Genomic DNA, 27,021 nt, shown 5'->3' on the forward strand with positions numbered 1-27,021 from the left:
CAAATCGGATCAAGATGTGAAACTATTGGTTTCAATTTCAGCCAAATTTATGTAAAGTACTGCAAGGCACTTTTGAAAAGTAGGAACTTTTCCTGATCATTTTCTACCTCTGAAATTTAATACATTGAAATAATCTTATTTTGCTATCATAAAAGTCAAAAGGTTTCCCTTTATTTGTATAAATACAATACAAAATGTACAATCTGCTTTAACTAGTCCGTTTGTAAATATGTTGCACTCAAATATCTGGAATGTTATAAGTATTTTTATTTTGAATCTAAAGTGTGGCATTACATGGTGTAAAAGCAAATGATATCTGTATCATACTCAGAGTGATGAGTAGAGCTTGGTCTTTAATACCTTAATGCAGACTGAGCACCCTCTTTACTCCCATGTCCTTAAATAAAATTCAGTGCAAGCAATAGCCTTCACAGATCACATACTTAAAAAATGGAGTCCACATGTGTGTAATTTGTAAGATGAACACTGGGAAGTCCCTGAAGAAAACCTAACTCAGATTTGACACTCGGGCCAAAGTTCACCTTCCAGCAGGAGAGGCACTCTTACCCTCACAGTCAGCTCTACAATTGAACAGGTTAGTTTGGATTATATTTATATATTAAAATGACCTAATCAAAGTCTATGCTTTAACCCAAATGGAAATCTGTATATAATTTGACATTTGAGCTTGATCTAATTTGCAAAGAAGAGAGGGGAACCCCATACAAAGCAAGTATACTTAGAAGAGTTGCAGCTGTCACTTAAGTGAAAAGGTCACTCTGCAGAGTTCACTGAATGGAATGCATACAAGTTTACACTTGTATGTACGCAACATTTCAACACTATTATTTTTTCCTCCAGTCCTGCACTACTTGGTGTTGGTCTGTTGCATAAAAATCCCAATTCACAATTGTGGTTGTAACAACAAAATGTAGAAAACTATTGCAAGTGTGGAGACACCTACTTCCTTCCTGGTGTTTGAACTGTTTGGGTGTCTTTATCAGTATTTTCATAATACTGATATCATTAGTATTCCACGCGGTGCCTCAGACAACATGTAAGAACTTGCCTATGTTATACTGAGAATATATAAAGGATCTTTTTCTCTTTCTTGTAATGTAGGGCTTGTCTTTAATGCTTTTAAACAGTAGGGGGCGATGTTGTGAGTCATGTTTGAATGTGAGGTCTGTGGATTGGCCGCAGCCGAAGAAGCAGACAGAGCAGCTATAGGGAAGTTCTGCAGCGTGCTCGGCTCAGTGGAGCTGTGTTGTGTCGGTTCCTGCTTTTAACAATCTGAAAACGGCAAACAGACCTGTTCTATTTAAATTAGCTGCACACATATCGGCACACAATGGCCACTGGTAAGTGCAGATATGTTCTTGGATATCTTTTTTGCCCGTTTTTCTCTTAAAGTAGGTCAAATTGCAATGCGGCTTTTTGAGCCGCGAGGCCGTCCAGCGGTACCGTCTATTACATGGAAAATAACCGATGTTTAAAAAGCTAATTCAGCCTTCTGTGTAGCTTTGTCTTCCTTATATTGGAGATTTATCTTAATCAAAGATTATTCATTTATCTTAATGGCTTGGTATTTGTTGAAATAATTTTTAAATATTATATGGCCCTATTGCGAGTATTCAACCTGAAACGAGCCGATTGTTGCTAGCGAACTTGAATGCGTCATTGTTTATACCGAAACTGTTGTTTTTTCCATTAAAAAAAAGAGAAGCTGTTTTATTATTATGTAATTCTCTACCTTAATGTATAGGGGGACTTGTAGGGATATACCATTTCACAAAGTCCACCAACTCAATATATTTTAAAAAGGATTAATTTTGTTTCCAGTAAGTAGTCTGAGCCGGGGCTTGATTAGGGCGCCATTTTCTTGCGTGCTTGCCTGGGCCCGGCCTACTTCATTGACCCATTTTGACTTTGCTCTCATTTTTGTTTAAATGCGTGAAGATGCGCTATTTAATAAACGCTGTGGGTAAATTTAGCAATGTTTTTTTTTTCTTTTTCTAATTTCAGATTCGGGCTACGGTGGCGCACAGAGGTAATTACATACTCACTCCAAACATTGTTTCAGAAGAAGATGCGCCAAATGTAAACAATGCAATTTTGTGCAGTATAAATAATCATAATATTTCCTATGGATTTTTGTAGCAAGAATCTTTTTCAGCCTGTTGGCATGTTTCTTTTTCACTAGTTGAAATATCTTAGAAAATTTCTCATTTTTATGAGCTGAATTTGAATGTATTTTGTTTGCAGCTATGGGTCATATGGAGGTCAGCAGAGCGGACAGGTAAAATATTTTCCAAAGCAGACCATCAGTCCATTTTATATCAACTTTATTGGTTATATTTATTTTAACTCATGCCTCTTAATTACAGGGTTATGGACAAGGAAATGGTGGGGCCAGCGGTTCCTATGGAGGACAGAATTATCCAGGCTATGGTCAACAAGGAGCGCCGCAAGGTTCAGGTAATGTAGTTCATTGTTAAAGGTGTTGGGAGAACAGGAATCTCTTTATATTTCTAACCCTTAATCTATCTCAAGTACCTTAAGAATTCAATTGAAATGTGACTTATTCTATTTGTTTTGACAGAAGGTTACGCTCAATCTCAGCAACAAAGCTATGGTAGCTATGGTCAAGACTCATCTGGGTAAGTTGATTGGAATGACTCTACAGACGCTACATTAATTTAAGTCTTGGGTGCCTGTTTTACTATCTTCCTTTCTTTAAACAAAGGTATGGCGACAAGTCGGCTTCTTACGGCCAGCCAGCAGCTGCGTCTTACGGTGGACAGAGTCAGGGAGGTGGAGGCTTTGGCCAGCAGAGCTCCTACGGCGGACAGAGTGGTGGCTACGCCGGAGCACAGGCGCAAGGAGCTACTACTGGCGCTGCCAGCTATGGCCAGCAGAGCACCTATGGTGGACAGAGCAGTGGTGGATATGATGGCAGCCAGGGCCAAGGAGGTGGAGGCGGTGGCAGTGGCTATGGAAGATGGAGTGAAGGTATGGACATATTTTAGTTTTAGTCAGAATTGTTTTTTTTTTAAACCTCCTTTGATTACACTATGTCACCCTTTTGTTCTGTCAGGTGAAGGTGGCGGTCAGGGCGGAAGGTTTGGCCGCGATGGTGGAGACCGCTCAGAAGGAGGTGGCGGCTTCAGGGGCAGAGGCCGCGGTGGTTTCGATCGTGGCGGTTACGACCGTAGTGGTGGCTATGACCGTGGGGGCTATGACCGTGGCGGTTACGACCGTGGTGGCAGAGGTGGACCTCCTGGTATGGGGTAAGTTGCACAGTGCCACTACCCCCCAGGTATCTCTATGTATTTGTAAATGAGTAACAAGTTGTTGTTTAACACATTACCTTTCAACTACAAAACAATCCATGTAGATGGATTTGAACTATCGCATCAGCTTTGTGCTCCAGACCCCCCCATGTTCTGGTAATATTTATTTAAATTTTCCATGAGTCTATTCATGATCCATCGAATGACCCATTTCGCAAAGATCTGCTTTATGCTACAGGTAATTCAGTAAAGTGCTTGTGTTGAATCTATTCAGGTGAAATGATGGATGCCTGTTCATAGTGGCAACCAGATCAGTGAAGGTCATATTTAATGAAAGAGTAGGTTCTGACATGAACCCAGACAGGAGCAAGAAGATGCTACATTTTAAGTTACAGGAGGTTTTGACCAGTTGACAATACTGATATAAAGTATTGTAAAGGTTTTTTCTTTTTTTTTTTTTTTTTTGTTTTCTTTCTTTCGTAAGTGCCGAGAATTTATATTTTGCGTGGCAAGTTGCAACATTTGATGCAACATCTGATTTTGTCCATTTGTTGCGACTTGATGAGACAAATCGGTCTTATTCTTGTCCACTTGTTTCTAATCCAAATCTAAATTGAAGAAGTCAGTTTTGTAGCCTCTTTCACCATCTACCAGTTTGATCCTCATAGTATGCTTCCTGTCAGTCCATCATATGCTATGCTTTTGATTTTTATTTGGCGACACAGTGGGGAGCAGTACATTATGCAGAGGAACACTAATGGGTTTTTTTTTAGCCCACAAGCTGCAAGTTTTTCTTCATACAGAACCTGGCAGTAGGACTTCTGACAAGCTTGTGTGAAAATGTCTTTGAGACCAAAAAGTCTGTCTTGTTTAAGCGGCACCATGTGTGATAAATATCAACTGAGACACAATGACACGGTTTTTTTTACAAAACAAAAACAAGTCCAATGGAGAGTTGAGCTTCTATCCTGAGAACCTCTTTCACATTTCTTTCATTTAATGAAATTTCAAAGTTTCACATCAAGATTTAGGAAATCTATTAGCTCAGATTATCTGATCATTGATTTTTTTTTTTAGTGTAGCATGAAGCTACGTGGTAGACTACAAAGAGGGATGTAGCCAATAGACAAATATTCTCTTGTACATGAATCTGATATTCTAAACATGTTAATACCTGATGATTTTACAGGATTACTTTGTTGTAATGCTGCATTAAGGAGACCAGGTAAAAGCTTTTGGTAGAACAGTCGTATTCTTTACATAGACCTGGAGACTCATCATCAGCTACTTCACATTCAGCCAGATTCATTAAAGTATTGTGTATTTGACAATGGTCAGCCTGTTTACTGTGTTAACATGGATCTACATTTTATACTACAGGTGTTGAGAGTGAATGAACTAAAACTGGGACCTCAGTTAAAGGATCTTTTAAAAATGAAATCGTTTGAAGATTGCTCATTGGTTACTGCACTCCTTCGCTCCAATCCGGCTTTTCATTTGGAAACAAATTCAGCTGGTTCTCCAGCTTTTGGTATCCAATCTGGTTTTGTCAATCAAAAGGAGCAAATTGTTTGTAAATGGCGACCCATTGACCTGTGATTGTCTACACTCGTCTGCCAGGATGTTCAGTCAGAACTTCCTGGTCATCTGTGTATTGATCTGTAATGCCAAAGACTAACTCATTCATCGTGTGAGACATTTCCACTGTAGTCGCACACCCTGGCAGGAGTGCAAACTGGTGTGGATGTAGGGGAGCTTTGAGCTCTCGGTTGGAACAAAGGAAAGGCCATCATATCTTCAATTTTTTCCTCTGCAGAGGTGGTGACCGTGGTGGCTACAAAAATTTCGGTGGTAAGTGACGAGCATCAGAACTGTGTCGGTGGGGGAGGAGAGAACTTGAGTTAGAAAAAAAAAAACAGAAAAGGGGGTTTAAGGAAAAAAAAATCTCAATGAATGCCACCATTCTCATGTCCAGATTCCCAAGGAACTCCACCTAATGCTATTTCTCAATAATGACTTCAGATATGGTAAAGAACTTGGTTAAAGAACTTGGAGTTGTAAAATAATGGTAATACTGCATGAAGACGGGGATGATTGTAAATGAAAAGGTGTTCCAAGGACCAAGAAGGGTAAACCTAAACGGGAGACATTTTTGGTGGTTTTCATTTCTGGTATAAGCTCAAAGAAAATGAGCAATTCTGTTCTTGTTGCAAGGTAATGGTATTGGTGATGCAACGGTACGAAAACTCGCATCAGTACAGCTGTAAACCTGGATTTTTGTTAAAGTTATCACTAAACTTTGGTAGGGCTGATGTTTGTGTGAAACTCCACAGGTTGGGTTGAAGAACTTCTGTTCCTAACGTGTTGTTGTTCTATCCGCTTCTCTGTTGCATAGGCTCTCGAGATTATGGCTCAAGGGATGAATCAGGTGGGCTTTTCTCCTTTTAAATCTTGATTAATTTAATGAGTATTTGCCCAGTCTAGCTTCTCTCTGTGTTTGGGTATTCCTGACACTTTTCATTTTCTCCACAGCTGGGGATCAGGATAACTCTGACAACAACACCATTTTCGTACAGGGACTTGGAGAAGACGCGACTGTTCAAGAAGTTGGAGACTACTTCAAACAGATTGGTATCATCAAGGTACAGAGTTGGTGTAGCTGCCTCTCACTTTTATGAAAATTATTTGAAAGATTCTCCTAATTAAGCCAGTAACTGGGACTACATGATGCAAAACACTGATTATGGCCATGCTGTTTATGTCTTTTAGGTAAATAAGAAGACCGGTCAGCCGATGATCAATATCTACTCTGACAAGGCCACTGGCCGGCCCAAGGGAGAAGCTACTGTGTCCTTTGACGACCCTCCATCAGCTAAAGCTGCTATTGATTGGTTTGATGGTAAGGACACTGATTACTTTGAGCGTCTTGGCTTGTTTAGCTTCTTCTTACATGTTGTGCTTGGACTTGTAGGAAAGGAATTCAATGGCAAACCCATCAAAGTCTCATTTGCCACTCGCAGAGCTGAGTTCACCCAAAGAGGAGGGTTCAGAGGTGGACGAGGAGGTGGGTGCTGTTCAGCTTGAGTAGCAATAGCATTACTAGTGGTGGTTTAATGTTGACCAGCAGAGTTTATGTCTGGTCAGGATTCAGGGGTCGTGGCGGTGGAGGAGGACCCAACTTTGACATAAAGGGAGGCGACTGGCCGTGTCCTAACAGGTTAGTTCTTTAATTACAGAAATAACAGGTACGTCTGGTGAATGTGATGATAAGTAACATTTTCTACCAACAGCTCTTGTGGAAACATGAACTTTGCAAGGCGGCAGGAGTGTAACAAGTGTGGAGCACCCAAACCAGAAGATGCTGGATTCGGAGGAGGAGGTTTGTTTGTTTGTTTTTCTCAAAATATAAAGACGTTTTAACTGTTTTACTTAACATACGTGACTATTTAGAGCAAAATGTTTTACTTTGTTCAAAACCATCCTGTGTTTGCCATGTGCAGATCGTGGTGGCAGAGGAGGATTTGGAGGTGAACGAGGTGGAAGCTTCAGGGGCCGCGGGGGTTTCCGTGGCGGAGACCGTGGGGGCTTTGGAGGCGGCGATAGAGGTTTCGGAGGCGGCTACAAAATGGGAGGAAGGTATGTTAAAGATTTGAGTTCAACTGAAGATATCAGTCTCTTAAAAGCAGCTTTATTTCTGAATGTAGTTTTGTTGTGTGGCCACTAGATGGCATAGCCGGGTTGAAGACTGGAGACAAAAGAAATTTAAAAGCTGTTGCTGAATTTGGTCATCCTTTTTCACCTGATATACATCAACTGAGGAAATGCATTCATGAAGTATTTCTTTGTATAAACAGTGTAATATCATACTGTGAATGGATTTCATGAAATTAAATTTCATTGTCTTTTTTTGTTTACCCTCTATGACCTTGTTAAAGGATGCTCTAATTTATGTTTAGGAGAAACAAAGTAATGTAAAACCGTCTGTGGAAGGACGTACAATATCCTTGAGATTCAGGATGCAAGCTTGACATCACGTCTCCCTTTATTTAATTGCTGCTTGTCCAATGACATGAGTGAATGGCCTTTTAAGAATTCAGCTCATGGCACATCCTCTGTCCTTTCTCCTCAGGGGTGACCGACGAGACGACAGAAGAGACCGGCCATACTAGGAGTTGAAAGACACCATTCCAGCCCTCGTCTTTGCCATTGGAGGGAGGGGAGGGGTTCTAGTGTAGAGAAACACTTGTGGGAGGGTTAATAACTCATCATTAGTCTTTTTTAGCTTATTCATCCTAAGTATTACTGTTCATCTGTGATTGAGGGATGCGTTGAGCTAATGTGAAGAGGTTTGGGGGCTGATTGGCACTGTTGGCATGTTGTCACGTTTTTTTTTTATTTCTGTACATTTTTGTTCCCTTTGACTGTAGATGCAGATGGTTTGAGCTAGACTGTCTTTTTTGTATGAATGGAATAAAATGTTTTACCTATGTTCTTTCTGACTTCTTTAAAAAAATCTTATTAAATCTGGTTGTTTTTCAGTCTCTTTTCTAGTGCATCTAAATGAACTATAAACAAAGTTAACTGATTCAAACAGTGTAACAGTATAAATCAGAAGTTTGATGTTTTACACCAAATGAATGGAAGAATCTGTTTAATGTTCTCAAGCATATTCATGGAAAACTGAAGGGATTTAAAGCAAAAACCCATTTTAGAGATCTGGATGGTTTTAAGGTGTGGGCCAGCAGTTGAAATCAGCCTTAAGAACCACTCCCCACTTTGTCCATGAAATGATCTACGTCAAGTTTGGGATTTTTATTTTGAAACCAAGGCGACAGTCTGGAGAAAGTGGAGAGGCACAGGGTGTCACTTGAGATTCCCACCCTCTGGGATGAAGTGGACCACTTGAATCAAGTCAGTGCAAATATCTACTAGAAATTTTTACAATATGTTCTCTCCTGCTGATCAGCTTAATAGTTTTACCAGACCAAACAATCTGAGCTGAACACCTCAGGGTGATCAAGTCAAACTGCGCAGAGGCAGGAGGAGCCCAAACCAAGTATTATATCAGACTATTTTTGTACTAAAATCCTCTTTACGGTCAGATTTGACGCTTTCAAAGTTTTAGATTTAATTTAGGCTGTAAATTAAATCATATATTTTTACATGAAGAATTCGGAGGTCTGTCCACGTTTTTAAAGCAGCCGACCGGTGTGTTTGTTTGCCCCGCTGGTATTTCGCCCTGAGCGATCAGAGGGGCGGTGCTCTTCCTCCTCCTCTTCCTCCTCCTCCCACAGCGCTCAGAGCGGCTGTCAGGGATGCAGATCAGCTGTGTGAGCTCTCTGGGACTGACAGCATATTTAACCATGAGGAGACCAGCGGGCGTTGAGCAGAAATGCGCGCTGTGCTGACGGTGTGCTCATCCCGCCATGAGCCGCCGACCTCCGGGCGGGACATGAGGCTCTGGGTCCTGGCGGTGACAGCGCTGCTGGCCGCCAACACCGCCCGGGGATCACCGCTGCTCCTGGATCCAGAGGTACTGAAGTGAACTGAACTCTCACTCACCCGATGACCCGTGTAATGTTGCCATTTGGTTACTGAAAGCAAATTCGTTGTATAGGAAAATTTAAAAAATCTAACTTGTCTAAGGGGGGAAACTTGTACATTTGAAATCTACTTAAGGAGGGGATGGGATTTCACCTCAGAAACTCATAATGAGTAATGAATAACAGAAGAGTATAATGTGATTTTCTTCCTGGAGGAACACAAGGCTGACCATATTTATTACATGTAAAAATAATAATAATTAAGAAAAAACTTTCAAACTTTGCACAGACTCAAAAATGCAGAAAAGTCCAACCTTTATTGGACTAATTTTTGTGACTTGTTGAAGAAATTCAATGTTTTTAACAAAATTGCATGTGGCACAATTATGGTTTGGTGCTTTCTCCTTTGTCTCTTCAGACAGTAGGACAGTTTTTATTCTGCTCAACAGGTTTTCTTTAGGATTTACGTCTGGGAATTGTGGAAAACAGTTGATTTTGTGTGTGACGAACCATTTCTGTTTATTTTACAATTTGGGTTTGATTTTTTTTTTTCAGAGGAAAGACTCGGTGTCAACCTATAATTAGCTTACTAGCAGAATACATCAGCTTTTTTTTTATTGAAAATTGTTTGACTCTATCAAGGTTTGCATACGTTTTGGAAGACAAACAAGCCCACAGCATCACAGATCCTTCACTATGCCTAACAGAGAGCATGACATACTTTACTACATACTTATTTGTTGCTTTAAATTAGAATGTTGCATTAAATGTCTGGTAAAGTATCAACTCAGAGGGATTTGTGTATGCTGCAGCTGTAGTGTCTAGAACAACATCAGAACATGGCATGAAGTTAAAATTCAGACTCCCTTAGAAACATAAAAAGCATTGTTGCATGCAGCAACTTTTGTTCATGTGTACTAGATTTCTTGCAAAATTAGCAATATACCAAGAGGTGAATAGACAAATTAATCAGTCAATAAAACCATTTATAGCACCTTTTATGACAGAAAAACAGAGACTGAAGCACACACTGGCTGAATGACTCAAAGTCGAGACCTAAATCCCATAGAGAACCTGTGGCAAGACTTAAAAAAATGATATACACAAAGGACACCCCAACAGACTTGTTGCTTGAATTGCAGCAAAATGCAGATGTGAAAAGCTGAATACAAATGGATACACTAGTGTTATATTTGTATACGTATGCATATAAATACAATTTTGCATTTTTTACCGACAGTTGTGCACCAGTTTGTGTTGGTTGATCACAGAAAATCTAATAAAAATCCATTGAAATTTGTAATTATGATAAGACAAATGGTAAGTAAATTATACCAATAAAATCATTAAGTCGTAAGACACACACTGCTTTTCAGTTTAAACGCACTTCGGCTACAGACAACATTTCAGATATTGCTTTTCATCAACGTCAATCTTTCGTCCCAGAATTGACGGTGAGTGTAATAAAGTGATATGACAGACTGATTTCATTTGCATAACTCTGCTTATAGACACATGAGCAGCAGACCTAATCTCACTCTCATCTCTGAGCAAAACCTCCTGACATTTTTGTGTCTCATGAGGAACAAAGAAGCTTTCACACTCCTGGTTTATGTGTCATATTCCCCGATTCTCATTTCCTCCTCCAGCTCCTGTACATCTGTAATCACTGTCGCGGCTGCCGTTGTCTGAACATGAAATCTCCTGCATGCACCTATAGCTATCAAATTATGGTCAATCATAAACCCGCGTGCAACATCTGTTGTCTTGTTCCCCGTGGCGTCATTTGAAACATGTTTCCTTTTGTGTCAAACTCTGGAGCTCCTCTTGAGTTCCATGTTTGGAGGAAATACTTTCCAAATAATACCTCTGGGTTTTAGGTACACCTGAGGGGTTTTTAGGTGTACGTGTGGTCCCTTTCATGAAGATATCAATTAATATAACAACAACAAAAAAAATGTGTGTGCTTTTTAGGGCTGAAAAACGTATTACGGTATAAAAGTTTCATATCAATCAATATCTATAATTATTGATTAGTTTTTTTGTTTTAAACATCTGAAACACAGCCGAACTGGTGTCATGGCCTTTCCTGACATCCAGTTTTCACTCCATGCCGTTGTTTTTAAGCAATTATGAGAAACGGTGCTCGTAACTGCTGCCGGCAAGTTACTCAAAAGGGTGTTGCTAGGTAACCAGAGCAAGAGTGAGTTAGTTGATGACACCAACCAACTTCTCTATATGGCTAGAGACAGGAATGATGCCACTTCAAATCATGTTTTCTTTGTGAAATAATTAGGCCGCTAAACCATTCCTCTGCCTACATCTCCCAGAATGCTCTGCTGTTCTGGATTGGAGTCATGTGAAAGTATTGAATATTCTATCACACGTATTATGTATTGACATCGATCACATGCCTATCATAATGTATATTCTTATTAATTTACTTCAGGTACAAACGAAAAACATCATTAATAATTACATTGGCAAGCAGAATAATTGTTTCTGCCTTTGCAGGATTTTCTGGAGAAGTATGGATATCTCCATCATGAGCATCAGATTCACAATGCAGTTGAAGTGCAATCAGCCGTCAGGTGAGTGACGTTAAAGTTGGGTCTCTAACGAGTGTAGGAATCGCAGAGTAGACGCTGCTCCTGTTTGGTGCTCCTCATCAGGGTGAGGGTTAGCCTGGAGTGGGACTGGCCTCAGGGCTGTACGACACCACAGGACCGTAAAACATCTCCCCCCCCCCATGTCTGCACTGGAATCATGTCCCGAACCCTCTCTGAGCCATTCAGGAATGCTACGAACCTCTCTGTGCTGCTAACCGAGAGCAGAGTAGAAAGCTTTGCCCACCACGACAGCTTATAGATTTGCTTTGTGACTTGCACACTGATGGGCCTCCTGATTGCATTTCCAACACTGAGAAGTGGTTTCCTCTCTCTGCAGAGAGTACCAGTGGCTCTCCCGTCTCCCCATCACAGGGCAACTTGACAGCGCCACCCTGAGGCAGATGGCAGAGCCCCGCTGTGGGGTGTCAGACGAGGGCAGCCAGCAGGTCTGGGCCCAGAGGGTGAATGTCATCTTTACTGGGAAAAGACAACTGCAGCACCGTAGGAGGCGCGCTGCAGACCAAGGTAATTCGTGAAACCTTCAGACCTTCGAGATGTGACGCTGGTGAAGAATTAGAGGCATGTTTATGTAGAATATCTGAGAAGATAAAGAGCTGTCCTCTGGAGGTGTTGTGTGAGTGCGTGTGTCCTTCTTTGGTCTTAGACAGACCAACAGTTAACTGGGAGGTCCCACCTTAATAAAGCACCAAGCAGAGCTGAGGGTTGTAAATAAAGACGCTGGAATGTCTGATACCGACTGAAAAGCTTCTGGCGGTTTAGCAGCAATCATGCCACTTCAGATGATTTGTTGTTTGTAAAATATTTTCAGCAAAACACAGCAGTTATTCACTTAATGCTAATATTCATCTTAATCTGTCAAACATTTTTTTAAACTATATGCTCAATTGAGGTTTCAAAACAAGAAAGGACCTGAAAAATTGTTTCATGCTGTTGAAATGCTGCAACATCTCCTGACTCTCACGATAATTGATTTGATTAAAAAAAAAGTTTTTTAGCAGTGAAGATTGTGCAGAGTTTTGCAACTTTTTTTTTTAATAGAATTTGAATGTTTCATCAGATATTACACATAAGTCATTTTCACAGATTTGTTAAAAGACAACAGATAATGGCTCATAGGGGTAAATCTGATTCTGTCACAGCCATCGAAGCTTGTTCTTAACTTCAAATCTGCAACATGGAACTCTTCAGAAAAAAAGAGTGAAATCCTGCTTTTATTTACATTTAATCTGCTGTCTCACCTTGTTTTGGAAACAGAGTTGTTCAGCCATTTTTTCTATCCTGGGAAAGTCTAAAGATTGCTTCCTTCAAGGAGTCATTAACCCTGTTTGATCAGTGTTTCTGTGATTTTTGAGAAATGCAAGGTTTTTCAAACAGCAGCAGTACATTCTTAGCTCCAGGGTGAAATACCTCCAGTAATATCTTTGCTTAATTTTCCTTAGCAAGTTGCAGATTGACAACTTACACGTTTTTACCTTCAGAGTAGTTCTGGTAAAATTCTGCTTGGGTGTGGGATCTCTCTTCTTATCAGTAACGGTGACGTTAATTTGAAACGGTTGGTTTCTGGCAAAGACCTGACTTTCAGTATTTTATTTGCTTTCAGCAGGGTCTAAGGGGATACTTTAGGAAAGTTATTCCAAAAGCTGAATTTATCCATTTAAACATCTAAATGTTCATTTTGTTGCATCTACAGATGAAAGAAAAATGAAGGATAATGTTAACGGGGGACCAATTATAGACCTGAACACGGTTCAGGTCTATAATTGGTTTTCAGTCTATAATAAACTGAAAACAACTAAAACACCAGACCACTATCAACATTTTCTTCATCACTGACATAAAGGCTGATATCAGTGAACCGTTATGTCAGGTTCAATTACATAAAGGTTCACTTCCTCTGAAATTGACGCTTTCAAGTTCCATGCAAGTTCGCAGCCTTCCACACGGATGAGAAAAAAATGTTTTCTGAAGGAAGATTTTATGGGCAGACGAGATAAATATGCAGCTAAAATACAAAAAATGTGTGTTTGGATGAGTCAAGCTGAGACTTTCAGTCCAAAGTAGTGCAGTATCATGCACGATACTGCATGGTAGTGGCAAGTATCATGCTGCAACGCTAGCAGTGGGACTGCTGCATTGCTTGAACAGATGGGAGAATAAAGATGGAGGACTACCTATAACTAGCTCAACTTCACCTCGAATGAACCGCAACTGGAAAACGATTCCAAACACACATTAAGCCAGGTTTGAGGTGGATAATGAAAGACTAACATTTTGCTTCAAGCTCGGCACCAACCTCAACTCAAATGTTGGGCTGCGATTAAAAGTCTGTCAAGAAACCACCTAATTTAAATAATCTCCACCACTAATGACAAGAGGAGTCGTTAAATGATCCCAGAAGCTTGTTGTTGTCCACATTGTGTGTTTTGGTTAAATTGCACCTTTGAACGGGGCATTTATCCACTAATTACTGGGAGTGAATATGAATACCTGAGCCATAACTGCTGACAGTAATCCCTGCCCTGTTTGGAATACACAAAATCCACAATAAATATAAACTTCTGCACACATTATTTTAGGAATGACTGAAGGTTTTTTTTTTTTTTTGTTTCACAGTGGTTCTGCGCTGCAGAGAGCATTTCAAATGTGTCTTTAAAAGCCCCAGGTTAATTGTACATTATTCTGTATGATGAGTGGATGAACGCTCCTCACTGATATTGTAAGCTGCGCTCTCTAACTGCCTTCTCTCGCTGTGACCAATGACAGATTATTATCACAATTTCCTGCTGCTGTGTTTATCGATGTCTAAAGAGTGCAGCCGAGCTCTGCCAAACTTCTTTTTTTTTTTTTGTAATTGAGCTCAGGCTCTCCCACTCTCTCAGTTTGGGGTGATTTAGAGAAAATCTTCATGTGGTAGTAAAGGGTGTAATTTATATCCAGCTGATGGAAATGCGATAGCCGAACATAAACTCAAGAAATAACTGCTGCAGTTTTCTTCTCAGGCAACCCTCCCTCTTCTCCCCCCTCACTATCTGGCTCAATCTATATCTGACCTTCATCTGTCTGTGAATTCAAATTTTCAGCATCCCAGAAGCAAAACGTCACTTTCCAACCTACGTCCCTCTCTGGCTGCTCGCGCCTCCGTCCCGATGAGGTGCAAAGCCTCTGCATACCTCCATGTCCCTGGCAGCGTTAGTTAATGTTTGGGGAATGCAGTCGCTGCAGTGGCAGCCGATGTTTGCTGCTGCTTCTTCATGTCAGTACCTGAAGTGTTCCCTCTGGTAAACACGTCCGTAACTCAGAGACTGCATTGTGTTGTTTGCTGAACTGGTCGCCCATTAGAGGGCCCAAATCATACAGGCGGAATAGGCTCGTATCTTGCTGTTTTGGACGCCATCAGAGTGTTTCTGTTTTAGCCTGAGACATAATGCATCACAGGTTCCCTCACGTTAAACCTCTCGGAGACAGCGTTTTTATTAACTGATCTTGACTTACGCTAAGAGTCAAGATCATCATCATGCAGTATCACAATGGAAATGTCATATTGCATGGTGAGAAATGCATATAAAAAAGCAGGCCAGCGTTTCCGCAGAGTGATATGGTTACAATTACAGCCCTGAATTATGAGATTTGATATGTAATACAATCTGTATCATTAGATAACTGATAGCAGAGTCTGCAGTTCAAATATGAGTGCATGGGGTGAAAATTCCTATGTTGATTTGTCCAGTGAGGATAAGGAAGTCTGTGGCATCATGTCCACTTATGACTAAATTATTACAAAAATCAATTCTGACAGCATTCATGATCTGATTTCTTACTCGGATGCAATTTCTGCTCTGGTTGTTATGACAGTTTCCCCCTGACGCATATTTAAGTCCTGTTCATCTCAGTAACTCTGATTTGATGGTAAAAAAAAAAAAAGTGAATGGAAGCAGCTAAAAGTCTCACTTTATGGAAACGATTAGTTAAATAATGGAGTTTTTCAGGACACCATTTTTCATAGCTTGAGCCAGACAGATAAGTCTGTGTACTGCTTCTCTGTGACTCAAAAATACTATAATATATGTTATCAAAGAGCAATTGTTTTTGAAGAACACTTGATCCTTATCTTAGAAAATTAAACTTTCTGACTTAAGCTTTTTCAAAGCCTCTGAACATGGTGCCTTTTCACACTCTCACTTTGCCTGCACGATATGTCTGCAAACATGTACAACTATGGGAAATAATCACATATATACTGTTGATGACAAAAATACCAAGAAAATACATTTGCTTTTGGTATTTGAAGTCAATATTTGAACAACAAGGATTTGTCTTCTGCTGCAGACACTGTCAGATGAAGCTGACAGCTGCATTAGCACTAAGATGAAGCGGATCCTTTCTGCTGCGGTGTGATCTTGTCAAGAAGGAACATGGCTGCCGGCTCCCAGCTTCCAGGAAATTAAAGAGCAAACCTCAGCCTGAGGAATGTTGAATATTTACAGAACTCACATTCCACCTGGCTCACGAGCGATGAAAGCACAGTAGGTGTGTGTATGTTATTCAGAGGTGTGTCCTTAACGACGTGGACTGAACGATATGTAGTCCTGTGCAAAAGTCCCGGGTCATCCCTTATGTCTTTATAATTTCACTATAGAATAGGTATCGTGTTTTGCGTTGATTATATCAGTGGAAATAAATGCATATTTTGATAATTTTGTTTTCATGTCTGTTAAGATGATCCCTCCAGCACTTGTGAGCTTCTCCTGCGGCAGGACTCCATCTAACTGGACGAATCTATTAACGACAAGAAACTTGGTATATCAAATGTTGCATTAAAAAGCAAATTTTTTCGGGCACAACCGTCAAATGTGCACAAAAAAGGGATAAAAATTTTGGTAACATGAAGACTCCAGCTACACTTTAGAAACAACTTTTTGTCTTTTTTTTTTTTGCCTAAATATGCATCGGTCTCTTACTAAAGTGTTGCTGGAGTTCTCACATTTGATCAACTCTCGGTGCCCAGACAAAACACCCTCCTGATGTGACCTCGGAGTCGGAACAGTTTGACCTTGCAGTCAGAGAAATCTTGTTTCTTAACGCTGCTTGCAAGCCAAACTCCCTCTACTCCATCACAATAACAACAATAACTTCAGCTATCAGAAGATCTCGCTCCCTTCTGCATCTCAGCCATAGGGGGCACCCTGGTAATTGCTTCCATAAGGGAAGTCTTGGAATGTTTTGTGTGTCGGACTTCCTGGCTCGTCCAAAGTTCTCGGGGGACCCGTTGTGCTGTGGAGGTCTGGGACGGTGAGGAGTCCAAGCTCAGGATGCAGGCCGGCGCATGCCGTCTGGCTGCAGCCTGAATGCAAGTCGTTCTTTTGAGAACTTAGAAAAGAGACTGAAAATGTGGAGTTTTTCCTCTTTGATCGTTTTTTACTGGAGAACACATGGGCCACAATAGCACCTCTAAAAGAAACAATTCCCTTCTTTTAACATCTAGCATCACTTTTACAAGCCTTTCCTGGGTACTTCCAGTTCTCCTGTTGAATAGTTTTAAGACTCAAAATATCTGCAATCCAACACATGTTGCAGTCATGTTGCTGCTAAGACACAAGCCTCTGTTTGTGTGTTTACTCACAAGGAAACACAAACTGATGTCACTGCCAAACCCATGCCTTAATGGCTCTAGATATCCAGATATTTTCCAGTCTCCGGGGTGTTGTTTGGGCCTCTCTGTAATTTGCAGAGTGCAATACTCATTTAACTCTTGCGGGTCACCTGCATCCCCTTTCTGCTGCGCATTGTTTCAGAAAATGTGCAAATGACATTAAGCGTGGCTCAAACAAAGCTCTCTGCAGGGCTTAGGAGACTGTTTGCATAAGCAACAGTTTCCCACCTGCATTTAAACATATTTTGACAAGCGTAAACATGCGTGATTCAGGATGCCAATTTATAGACAAACGACCGCTTCAGAAAGTGTGTGCGAGACCTTAATGCCTGCTACGATCTGAAGTGCAAATTTCCAGCAGATTTAGTTGAAACTGCCTTTTGTTCAGTTTCAGAAAGTGTTCGCCTTGCTGCAGGGTTTACATGCTGTTACATTCAGGTGATGTCTCTCTCTCAGACTTTCCGCTGAAAGCTTTGGTACAACGTTGCTTGTATTTAACAAAAAAAACTCCAATAGGATAATCTTGGGACTGTAGGGTGAAATGCATGAGGCGGGTATTAAAAGGGTTAACAATACTGTGTTGGGCCTTCTTTGACCTTCAGAGCTGCCTCAGGTCTTCTAGGCAGAGATTCAACAAAGCGTCAGAAACATTGTTTGCAGATTTGGTGTCGATTGATCTCATTCTTAAATTTCTCATTCTGTTGCTTGGCTCAAGCCTTAGCAAGTTGACTCCTCCACATCCAGATGCCGCAACGCAGCGAGTTGCTGCCACCTGTTTGACTGATCTCCCATTTCTGGTTAACAAGCCGTTGAACAGGTGTACGTCTGTGAAGATGCTTCCCTCCTTCCTCTGAGTAAACCAGCAGCTGCATCTCCTGAAACACTCATATTACCTAATGAGTGCTTGCTCTTGTATCGGCTCTGACTCCGCACGGCTACGTCGTGTAATTGTGTGGACGCAACAGATTAGACTGCAAGCAAATTAAAGATTGGTTTCATTTCGCCCCGTATTTTTCTGTCACTGAACAAATGTGAGAAGCCAGCGACACGTGTAATTAAGTCCAAGCGCAGAAGCCGCAGACTCGTGTTGAGGTCAAACGTTCGGTCGAGCCAGGACTTTGATCGTTTGCTCAGCTGGAAGCTGACACGGGTAACACATCCTGTGATTTTCACACAGCCTGTTCATCTTCTTCAAATAGGAGCCTGACAAATGAATGTTTAATTGAAGAACGACAGCAGGCGGCCATCTTCAGGGAACCTCCAGGAAACGTTTCCTGAAGATTCACACTGGATTGTTTTACGATAGAGAAACTTAGGGAGGGGAGAAAAGCCCTTAAGGGCTTGATATATTCCCGAAAGTACTTTCCATTAAAAAAAAGACTAAACCTACAATAATTTGGCATAAAACCAGAAGAAAGTGATATTTCCATTAATGTCAAAACAGTCCTGGGGGGAAATAAGTACACCATACCTGCCTAAACTTCATTTAAGAGAAAAAGAAGCAGCCAAGCGCTGTTAATCAAAGGCATCTGATTAGATGATCATCAGCAAATTTGACTGGCTCTGTGAACATTTTGGCTGTCTGCTGTTCTGAAGCATACATGTGTCAAGAGGGAAATACATCAGGAGTAATTTCACATGAACCTGGAAAGAGTTGTAAGGCTGTTTCCAAACTACTGAATCCCACTCATCATCCAGTCACAATGATATTACAGTAATTTCCTCTCAGGAGAGAAAATATTTTGGCACAGTAAACTGGAAAGCCAGCTGGTGGAATAGCCTCAGACTCTACAGGTCTCACTTAGCATTTAACTCCTTTCAGACTATTCATCTCCGTCACCATGGTAACGTACGCATACCACCAGAGCTGGTTGATGTATTTTCAATTGCATTTTCAATTGCATTTTCAATAATAATCACATTGCTATCATTTTGCCAAATTATACTTAACATGACTGCCTGCATCAACCCATCATTTACATCTGTCTGTTGCTCTTCGGTTTGTTTTTCAGATGAGAAGTGGTACAAGCGACAGCTGACCTACCAGATAGTCAACTGGCCGCACCACCTGTCTCTGGGCTCCGTCCGGCTGGCCGTGCGAACTGCTTTCCAGCTTTGGAGTAACGTGTCTGACCTGGTGTTCAGGGAGGCCCCTGAGGGCCCCGCAGACATTCGGCTGGCTTTTTATGAGGGGGACCACAACGACGGGGCCAGTAATGCCTTTGACGGACCAGGTCGGAGTCACAGCCTGAACAAAACGAATATGGCACTTTGATTTCAAATTTACTGTTATTATGTTTTAATAACAGTAAATTTATTAAATTTACTGTTGTTCCCTTGTTAATCTTAAGCTAATTGCACGATAACAGTTTGCAGCACCGGTCGGACACGAACCGGTCTGTGCAGGTGCAGCAGACGGCTGTAACACGGTAAATATGCAACCGTCTCATGTCTGACATTCAGGTGGGACGTTGGCTCACGCCTTCCTGCCTCGCAGAGGGGAAGCCCACTTCGACATGGCGGAGAGATGGACGCTGAATGGACACAAGGGCCACAACTTGTTCATGGTGACCGCCCATGAGATCGGACACACCCTGGGCCTGGAGCACTCCCCTGTGCGGCACGCTCTGATGTCGCCGTACTACAGGAAGCTGGGCCGCCGCCTGGTCCTGAGCTGGGACGACATCCTTGCAGTACAGCAGCTGTACGGTGAGAACATGTGACGCGACGGTGGGCTGGGCGCGGATTCAATGTCCGAATGACAAATCTGTCTGGCTTCAAGGACATAACAAAGGATGGAACCCATAATGGTTATGAAAGCAGACTGTCTTTGAGGAGACGCTGGTGTAAAATAATCCTTTTGTAATGGCTCTCATTAAATCAGGATCAGACCGGGCAAGAAAAGGTCAGACAGCGACTGGCTGCATACAGATGTCAGAGGTTTACGTCCATTCATTCCAGATGTAAATGTCCTTTTTGGGTCTTTTTTTTTTTTTTTGTTCAGAGGGGAATGACTGTACACTATAAATCCTCGCAATGACTGTATGCTGTACAGTAATGGTACAAAAGTTTGAATTTAGTGTGTGTTTTCAACACATTTATACACACATACATATATTCCAAAATAAGTAGATAAATAATATATGACAAATGTCTCCTAGCAATAGAAAACAAGCTCTTTGTGCATCCTTGGATACAGAAAAGGTCCACTTTTTGTGGACAAATTGCTGGAATTTATTATAAAGTTGTTTGGTTTTAAAGGGATCTTAATGGGGCCCCTTTAAAACCTTAATGTAAAAACCTTGAAGCACTTTAAGCTGCCTTGTTGCTGAAAAAGTGCTATATAAATAAAGCTTCTTCTTCTTCTACTTGAACTGGATGGTTGGACACAACTGATCCCAGTGACAGCGATCCCAACTTTACGCACAGCAATATACTTGAGCTTAAGTTAGACTTAAAGGTCAACTTTGCACACTCTTTTGTGTTTTAAGATATTATCAAAGCTGCACGTTGTATCGTGACTCCATAACGGGGATATAGAGAGGAGCCAATCAGGTGTGAGCAGAAGCGGCATATTTACGGACGGCACTTCACTTTGGGCTTGTTTTCGCAAACGGGTTGAAAATGAGAAATGGTTGAAAGCTGACTTCTGTTTGGCTCATGGTGATTAAGTGTACACATTCAGAGCCTTTGTGTAATCAACCTCACAGCTTCGACGCTTCAACCAAGAGGCCTGATGCGAAGAGCAGAGGACTTTCTGCAATCTGCAAGTTTCTCTGAATTCCTGGGAAACTTGGGAACAGCTTCTAATCCAAACCACAACATCCCCTCTCTGTGCTGAGTTTATCTTCGTAGCAGGATGGGGTTCGCTCTCTGACCTCTCTTACGCAGATGTAATGCTGCGAGCTTCATGTAACACACTCAGAGGCCTGTTTGTGTCTCCCAGCGTTTCTGTCAGCTCTGTTGTGATAGACGGCTGCTGTAGGAGGATCTCCTCGTGATTGTGCGTGTGTCTGTACAACAGTTTTTTTTTTGTTTTTTTTTTATTTGTTTCCGGGGAGTGTGCCATAACTCCTGGCATGCGCAAAGGCAGGTTTCCACATGCGTCGTTCTGCATTGTTGTTTCTCTTCCACCTTCTTGGAAAATGGATTCGCTGCAACATTTGGGGAAAAAACAAAACAAAACAAGAACACATCATCGCGTCTTTTCACACCAAACAGTTCCTTGGTCGCCTCAGTGATCAGGTGTTGCTCTTGAATTCGTGAGATCTTTCTCTGCTTTGACCCTGAGCCTCAGGTGCACAGCAGCTGCACTCTGCAGGAATGCCTTCGTGCCTGCAGGACAGTCTCACAATCATTTGTGTAATGCAGCTCTGAACTTGAGACTGGGCTCAGGAGAAGCTTGCAGGCAGGCAGGCCGTCTCTGGATGCCTCCCTTCCAACTTATCCGAGGAGTCCCATCTGCTTGGCCTCTGGACACATTTTGTTCTCGGCTTCTCGAATTAGATTCAGAAGCGTCCCTCGCCCAATCTTATTCAAAAATCTGCAAAATACATTGATTAGTCTTTACAATTTTGCTGCCTTTTTGTTTCCTAATAAGTTTTATTGTTTGCCACTCAGGTGTAGCTTAGCAAACTGCAGCTGGATCTCCCCGCCCCCACACACACACACTGTTTGTAATTTCTACCCTGTGGCTGTAATTTCTGCAGCTGCTCCCACGTAAATGTCAAGCAGCTTCTCACACGGATACAGGCAGGACTGCTGGCGCTGCGGAAAAACCTTCAGCCAGACGTAATCGTGTTTGTGAGAGAACCTCTCCTGCTGCTCTGACTTGCTGCTGTCCTGCAGGTCCAGGAGAAGCAAGTTCATGGCAGAATGAATCAGTCAGCATTGATAAGGTCTTCTTAACCTGGAATGCAATTAATAAATTGTTCATTTGAACATATTTTATTCAAATAGGACTGTAAAAATGTTGATAGGGCCTCTCATTAGAAACAACTTATGTTCATAGTTAACAAAATACTAATCTAGTTCTTACAGGTGCCTTTAATTGTAAAGTTATTCAGTCTCTTGTCTGCTCAGAATTAAAATTATTCTACTTGGGGCTCAGAAACAGTACGATAACCCATGGTCAGTGAACACATCATGCAACTGTATCCACAAACGCTAGCTGTGTCTTCTCATGGCGCAACATTCTTCAAGAGTTGGGAAACTTCCTCAACAATTTGATATACATCTTGACATCCAAACATCTAAAACAAAGAGTGATTTTTTTAAGAGGGGTGCGGGGAGGGAATAATAAACTGTTTGGAAAATGATTTCACCGGGAAAGTTTTTGAAAACATTTCGTCTATGAGAGCGTTTTTTATGTTTGAGCGAAGTCAGACTTCCAGACCTTATCTCTCTCCTGCCATCCATTGTGGTGTGTATTTATCTATTTTTCCTGCAGTCTTCCTCCAGTTCATTGGGATGCTGATCTTATCCGACTCTCACGCAAATATTTGCCCAGCTCTTTGCCGACAAAATGACTATAATCAAGCTCAAGCAGCCCTTGTTTACTTGTGGCCTTGTTCTGTTCGTTTTGTTCTTAATGCCTTCATTTGCAGGGCATGCATCCATTATAAAGTGCTAAAGCCTAAAGATCCGTGGATGGACGACCTTTCAGTGTTACACTGAAACTGATTTGTTCAGGATTCCACTGTGTGCTTTATCTAAAGTCTTGTGTTTATTTCCTGCGCTGTACCGACGTGATCCATCGGTTTACATCGACTTCACCACATCCTGTAAGGAACAATTTAAATGTTAGCATTCTCCTAGTCTCCCACTTGGATATACTGCATGTTTAATCTCCCATAGCGTCTGATTTATAAAAACCCTTTTAATTGCGTCTAACACAGAGGGGAAATGAGACAAACCCAAGGAGTCCTGAGAATTTTTTTTCAGCGCAGTCATTAAAGCGGCATCAGACGGATTCCTCCGGTCCTGTCTGACGCCTTCACTTTGACCGACGGGCGGCTTTGCTTCTGCTTTCAGGGAAACCGTTGGGTAATCGCCCGGTCAGGTTGCCTGGACAGGTATTACACGCCGCGCTGCAGGAGTGGGAGTTCACCGAGCTCCAGAACCAGAACCTAGGACTGCCTCTGTACTGCCAGGGGATCTTTGATGCCATCACTGTGGGTGAGGTCCAGATGAAACATTGCGCAAAAAGGTACTGGATTTTGTGTTTGTTTTAATGTAAAATGCTTTATTTCTTGCCATTACGTGCGTCTAGATGAGAAGCAGACGGTGCTGGTGTTCCGGGGCAGCCGGTTCTGGACGGTATCGCCCGAAGGCAGCGTGAGCGACCCGCTCCTCCTCCGCCAGCGCTGGCCTGGCCTCCCTCGGGCGATAGAAGCTGCTGCCTTTTCCCCTCTGGACTCCAAGTGGTATTTTTTCAAAGGTGCCGCTTCACTGAGCTCATTAATTGGACCCATGCTTCACCTAACCCGTTGACTGCCACCACATGTGTAGTGGTACACGTCCCAAAAATAGATTCCGATGGGGTCATTTATGGAGTGAAATGCTATTTAAAGAGCATGCTGCTCTGGAGCTTCAGCCGTGGATTTTAATTAGCGTCTTCTTTGTGCTGAAGGCTAATGAATCGTTTGAAGCTCCGTAAGTGTCCCGCAGCGTGCCAAAGACTTGTCTCATCAGTGTCCTCTCATCTGCTGCATGCAAATAAGTTTTCTATTAAAGCTCTCTCAAAGTCTAATTCAAGCTCTCATGTGGTACATTGTATTTCTGTTTAATACTGTACCCCAAACAGCCTCCGTGCCCAGAAGTCATCTACAGTGGTGCCTTGTAAAAGCAGTCATACTCCACGAACCTTTTAGTATCAGGATATACATTGGGATTTTGGGTGAGGGACCAAAACTAAGAAGCACAAAATGTTTTCAGAAATAAAAATCTGAAGAGCATTTTTGTGCATTTTTTTTTTATTAAACCCTCTTTCTTATGTTTTCTGTGTCCCCTAAGACTTGTAGCTAACTAGCTAACAGGACTTCTTATAGCTTTCCCTCAACAATTAATTTGAGAGATTTGGTCAGCAGAATCTTCCTTCTGATATTTGCTCCTACACCTGGGTTACCAAAAGTCTTTGAGCTACTTCTTTTATTAATAATCTCCTGTCTCAGCACGTCACGTTTAGGTGGACGGCTCTGTTTTCAGCTGGTGAATCAGACATTGCACTGAGCTATTCAAGGTTTGGTCTATTGCTTACTAACCTTAACCTGTTTTTACATTTACTCCCTGACCTTTCTGCTCTGCGCATTTGAGTTCCATATTTTTGTGTTCACTAATGTAAGCAAACATTACATAGTAGATCTGCTAGCTAATTAGTTTACTTCTGAGGCCAGGTCGTTGTATTATATTTTATTTAGGTTTATCAGAGAACATGGGACAAATAAAAAATGCACACCACACTTTTAAGATTTTATTTTGTGACATAATGACAAAAAAAAAATCTCACCATCATGAACTTAGTGTGTTTTCTCCTGCAGGGAAGCGGATGTGGCGTTACACAGGCACTGTACTGGACCCGGGGTTCCCCATGCAGAACAAGGTTCTAGGTCTGCCTCGCCGCCTGGACTGTGCTTTTTACTACACCCCTCTGGGTCACATGGTGCTCTTCAAGGGCTCTCGCTACTTTGTGCTCAACCTTAAAACTCTTCGCCAGGAGCCCTATTATCCCCGCCGGCTGACAGACTGGACCGGCCTGCCGCAGGGCACCAATGGGGCACTGACCCGCCCAGACGGCCGACTTTACCTGTTCAAAAATCAGCGGTTCTGGAGGTTCGACCCAGTGAAGGTGCGGGTCACCAGAGAGGGCCTGTGGGCCAAGGATTTAAACTGGACTGGCTGCAGCAATATACCTCGGAGTAATGATATTCTTTGACCACCAGGGGGAGCTGCAAAATTAAAAGTGCAATTTATTCACATAGAGGAAGGGTCCTGCACTTTTTTGAACAATAGCTCTTATGTTGGCACTAGATCCTGACAGTGACAGCACTCCATTAGCATACACAGTATTTATACTACTGAACGCTACTAATACGAGGTATGTGTAATTATTGTCTTAACTAATGCAGATTTGATTTGATCTGCCAAATTCAAACAGATAGTGCAACAGTCTATTTGGTTTAGATTTTTAAGAGAAACTATATATTTTAGTTATAGCCTCTTCAATCACCAGTACCTGTGGCAGGCTATGTGTGTGAACTTTGACCTGTGACTGTTCTCTATGTTCCCATATACAACAGAAAGCCTAAAGCTTTCTACACTGTGTGGGAACAAATAGTAGGCAAACAAATATTTGAACCTGATTTCTTTTTTAAACCAACAGATATATAAGAGTAGACACTTGGTGGATTTTCTTATTTTCATGCGATAGGCCTGTGTGCAATAAGAGAGGGCGTAGTGAAGTGGTATTCATAGAATATTATATTTTATATATATATATATATATATATATATATATATATATATATATATATATATATATATATATATATATATATATATATATATGTAGGCAGGCATGAATATTATAGAGCTTCATTAACTCAGGTTATTATTATATACAACATGAGTTGAGATGCATTAAAAAAAAATCTAATGTTTTGTTGTAATACATTCTGCTTTAAATAATCAGTTTGTAAATTAACCAGCCCTGACAACCTGATCACAAAGCTACCGATCATCTCTGACAAGCTACCGTATTACAGAGCAGTAAGCTGGGGTGGAGCTTTCTATAAACCAGGCTGGAACATCAACACCGGACCAACATCGTGATAAAAGATACATGTTCTTTAAACAACAGAGCCCTCAGATATATACCTGACGACTTTCTCTAGATGAACTATTACAACTCTGTGAGCTCAAAACAAAACTAGATACGTTTGTAATAACAGTTTCAATGTGTGTTATTTTGAAATATCTGGAGACCAACATTTTTCTTTTACTTACTGGAAAAAAAACTTTATTTTCAGACTTTGAAACATTTGTAAATGTGTTAAGTTATAGAAAATTCCTTTTAAATAAAGGTTGTATTGTTAAACATATAGCTTTGCTATATGAACTTTTTAGCATTGCCTGAAAGGAGTTTCTCCACTCGCTTTTTCAGTAATAACAAAACAGCCGGCAAAAATAATAGACATCTGAGAAATCCGTATACATATCTATCATGTTTCATATTCCACTTGAGCTGTGGGATTCCTGTGTGTTTTTTTTCTGTGACAACCAAAACAAACAAAAAAAAGCATTTACAGAGTGGTTAAGAGATGCACTAATCAGGGTCGTGTGGCCAGTTTCTGGTTTTTGTAAATGACTTCTCCTTGTACAGCATTTAGTCCAGAAGACTTCAAAGTATTTCACACTGAAGAAGCAAGAAAGCTTTCCCCTGTTGATTTAGATTTCTCTTTCAAAACAAAATATTTCTTTCTACTTTTCCTGCTTCATTATGTATTCATATTGGGAATACAAAGGCGACAGTGGTCAGAGTTTGTCCTGTAACCAGTGGCTTATCATTTACAACCCCTGCTCTGTGTCTTAAAGCAGAAGGCTCCTCTTTGTACCTGGAAAAGTTGAGCTCAAGAGAAAAAAAAAGTGTTTGAATTAGCATTAAACATATATATTAAACATATTTCCATGGAAAATGGTTTCCTTTTGAACAGCTTATTATAGATTTTATACTTCCTCTGTCAAATTAAATACCCACCACTGAGTCTTCCTTTAGTAACAACCACCACACTGAAGAGTGTTGTTAGCTCAACTTAGTAGTGGTTAGATGTTGGTGCTTTTACTGACCAGACAAAAAGATAAGCTGAAAGTCCACCCACTCCAATCACTGGCTTTTTCAAACTGACCGC

At 41.3% G+C, this 27,021-nt stretch overlaps 2 protein-coding genes across 2 annotated transcripts; both read left to right on the forward strand.

Moving 5' to 3' along the window:
• Window positions 1–1,204: 1,204 nt before the first annotated feature.
• taf15 (TAF15 RNA polymerase II, TATA box binding protein (TBP)-associated factor) lies at window positions 1,205–7,780 on the forward strand. Its single transcript, XM_015009565.2, has 16 exons — window positions 1,205–1,361; window positions 2,026–2,050; window positions 2,266–2,299; window positions 2,388–2,478; window positions 2,603–2,660; window positions 2,747–3,012; window positions 3,098–3,290; window positions 5,110–5,144; window positions 5,689–5,721; window positions 5,826–5,935; window positions 6,063–6,192; window positions 6,265–6,357; window positions 6,438–6,510; window positions 6,584–6,672; window positions 6,794–6,929; window positions 7,423–7,780. Exons 1-16 carry the CDS (start codon window positions 1,352–1,354, stop codon window positions 7,460–7,462), a joined length of 1,416 nt encoding a protein of 471 aa, XP_014865051.1. The 5' UTR covers window positions 1,205–1,351; the 3' UTR covers window positions 7,463–7,780.
• Window positions 7,781–8,568: 788 nt separating this feature from the next.
• On the forward strand, window positions 8,569–26,808 carry mmp28 (matrix metallopeptidase 28). Its single transcript, XM_015009523.2, has 8 exons — window positions 8,569–8,826; window positions 11,351–11,427; window positions 11,783–11,970; window positions 19,129–19,350; window positions 19,580–19,825; window positions 23,150–23,293; window positions 23,388–23,555; window positions 24,655–26,808. Exons 1-8 carry the CDS (start codon window positions 8,686–8,688, stop codon window positions 25,047–25,049), a joined length of 1,581 nt encoding a protein of 526 aa, XP_014865009.2. The 5' UTR covers window positions 8,569–8,685; the 3' UTR covers window positions 25,050–26,808.
• The last annotated feature ends 213 nt before the right edge of the window (window positions 26,809–27,021 follow it).

Source organism: Poecilia mexicana, unplaced genomic scaffold (genome assembly GCF_051168715.1).
Source record: "Poecilia mexicana isolate PSO_F unplaced genomic scaffold, ASM5116871v1 scaffold_13, whole genome shotgun sequence".
In the NCBI taxonomy this organism is placed as follows: domain Eukaryota; kingdom Metazoa; phylum Chordata; class Actinopteri; order Cyprinodontiformes; family Poeciliidae; genus Poecilia; species Poecilia mexicana.

Bases quoted from the DNA above. Each gene is read 5' to 3' on its own strand.
- taf15 (XM_015009565.2), top strand. The intron at 2,479-2,602 runs GTAATGTAGTTC...TTGTTTTGACAG, and splicing joins AGGAGCGCCGCAAGGTTCAG to AAGGTTACGCTCAATCTCAG. The intron at 6,358-6,437 runs GTGGGTGCTGTT...ATGTCTGGTCAG, and splicing joins GTTCAGAGGTGGACGAGGAG to GATTCAGGGGTCGTGGCGGT.
- mmp28 (XM_015009523.2), top strand. From the start codon at position 8,686: ATGCGCGCTGTGCTGACGGTGTGCTCATCCCGCCATGAGCCGCCGACC. The intron at 19,826-23,149 runs GTGAGAACATGT...TTCTGCTTTCAG, and splicing joins TGCAGTACAGCAGCTGTACG to GGAAACCGTTGGGTAATCGC. The intron at 23,556-24,654 runs GTGCCGCTTCAC...TTTCTCCTGCAG, and splicing joins CAAGTGGTATTTTTTCAAAG to GGAAGCGGATGTGGCGTTAC.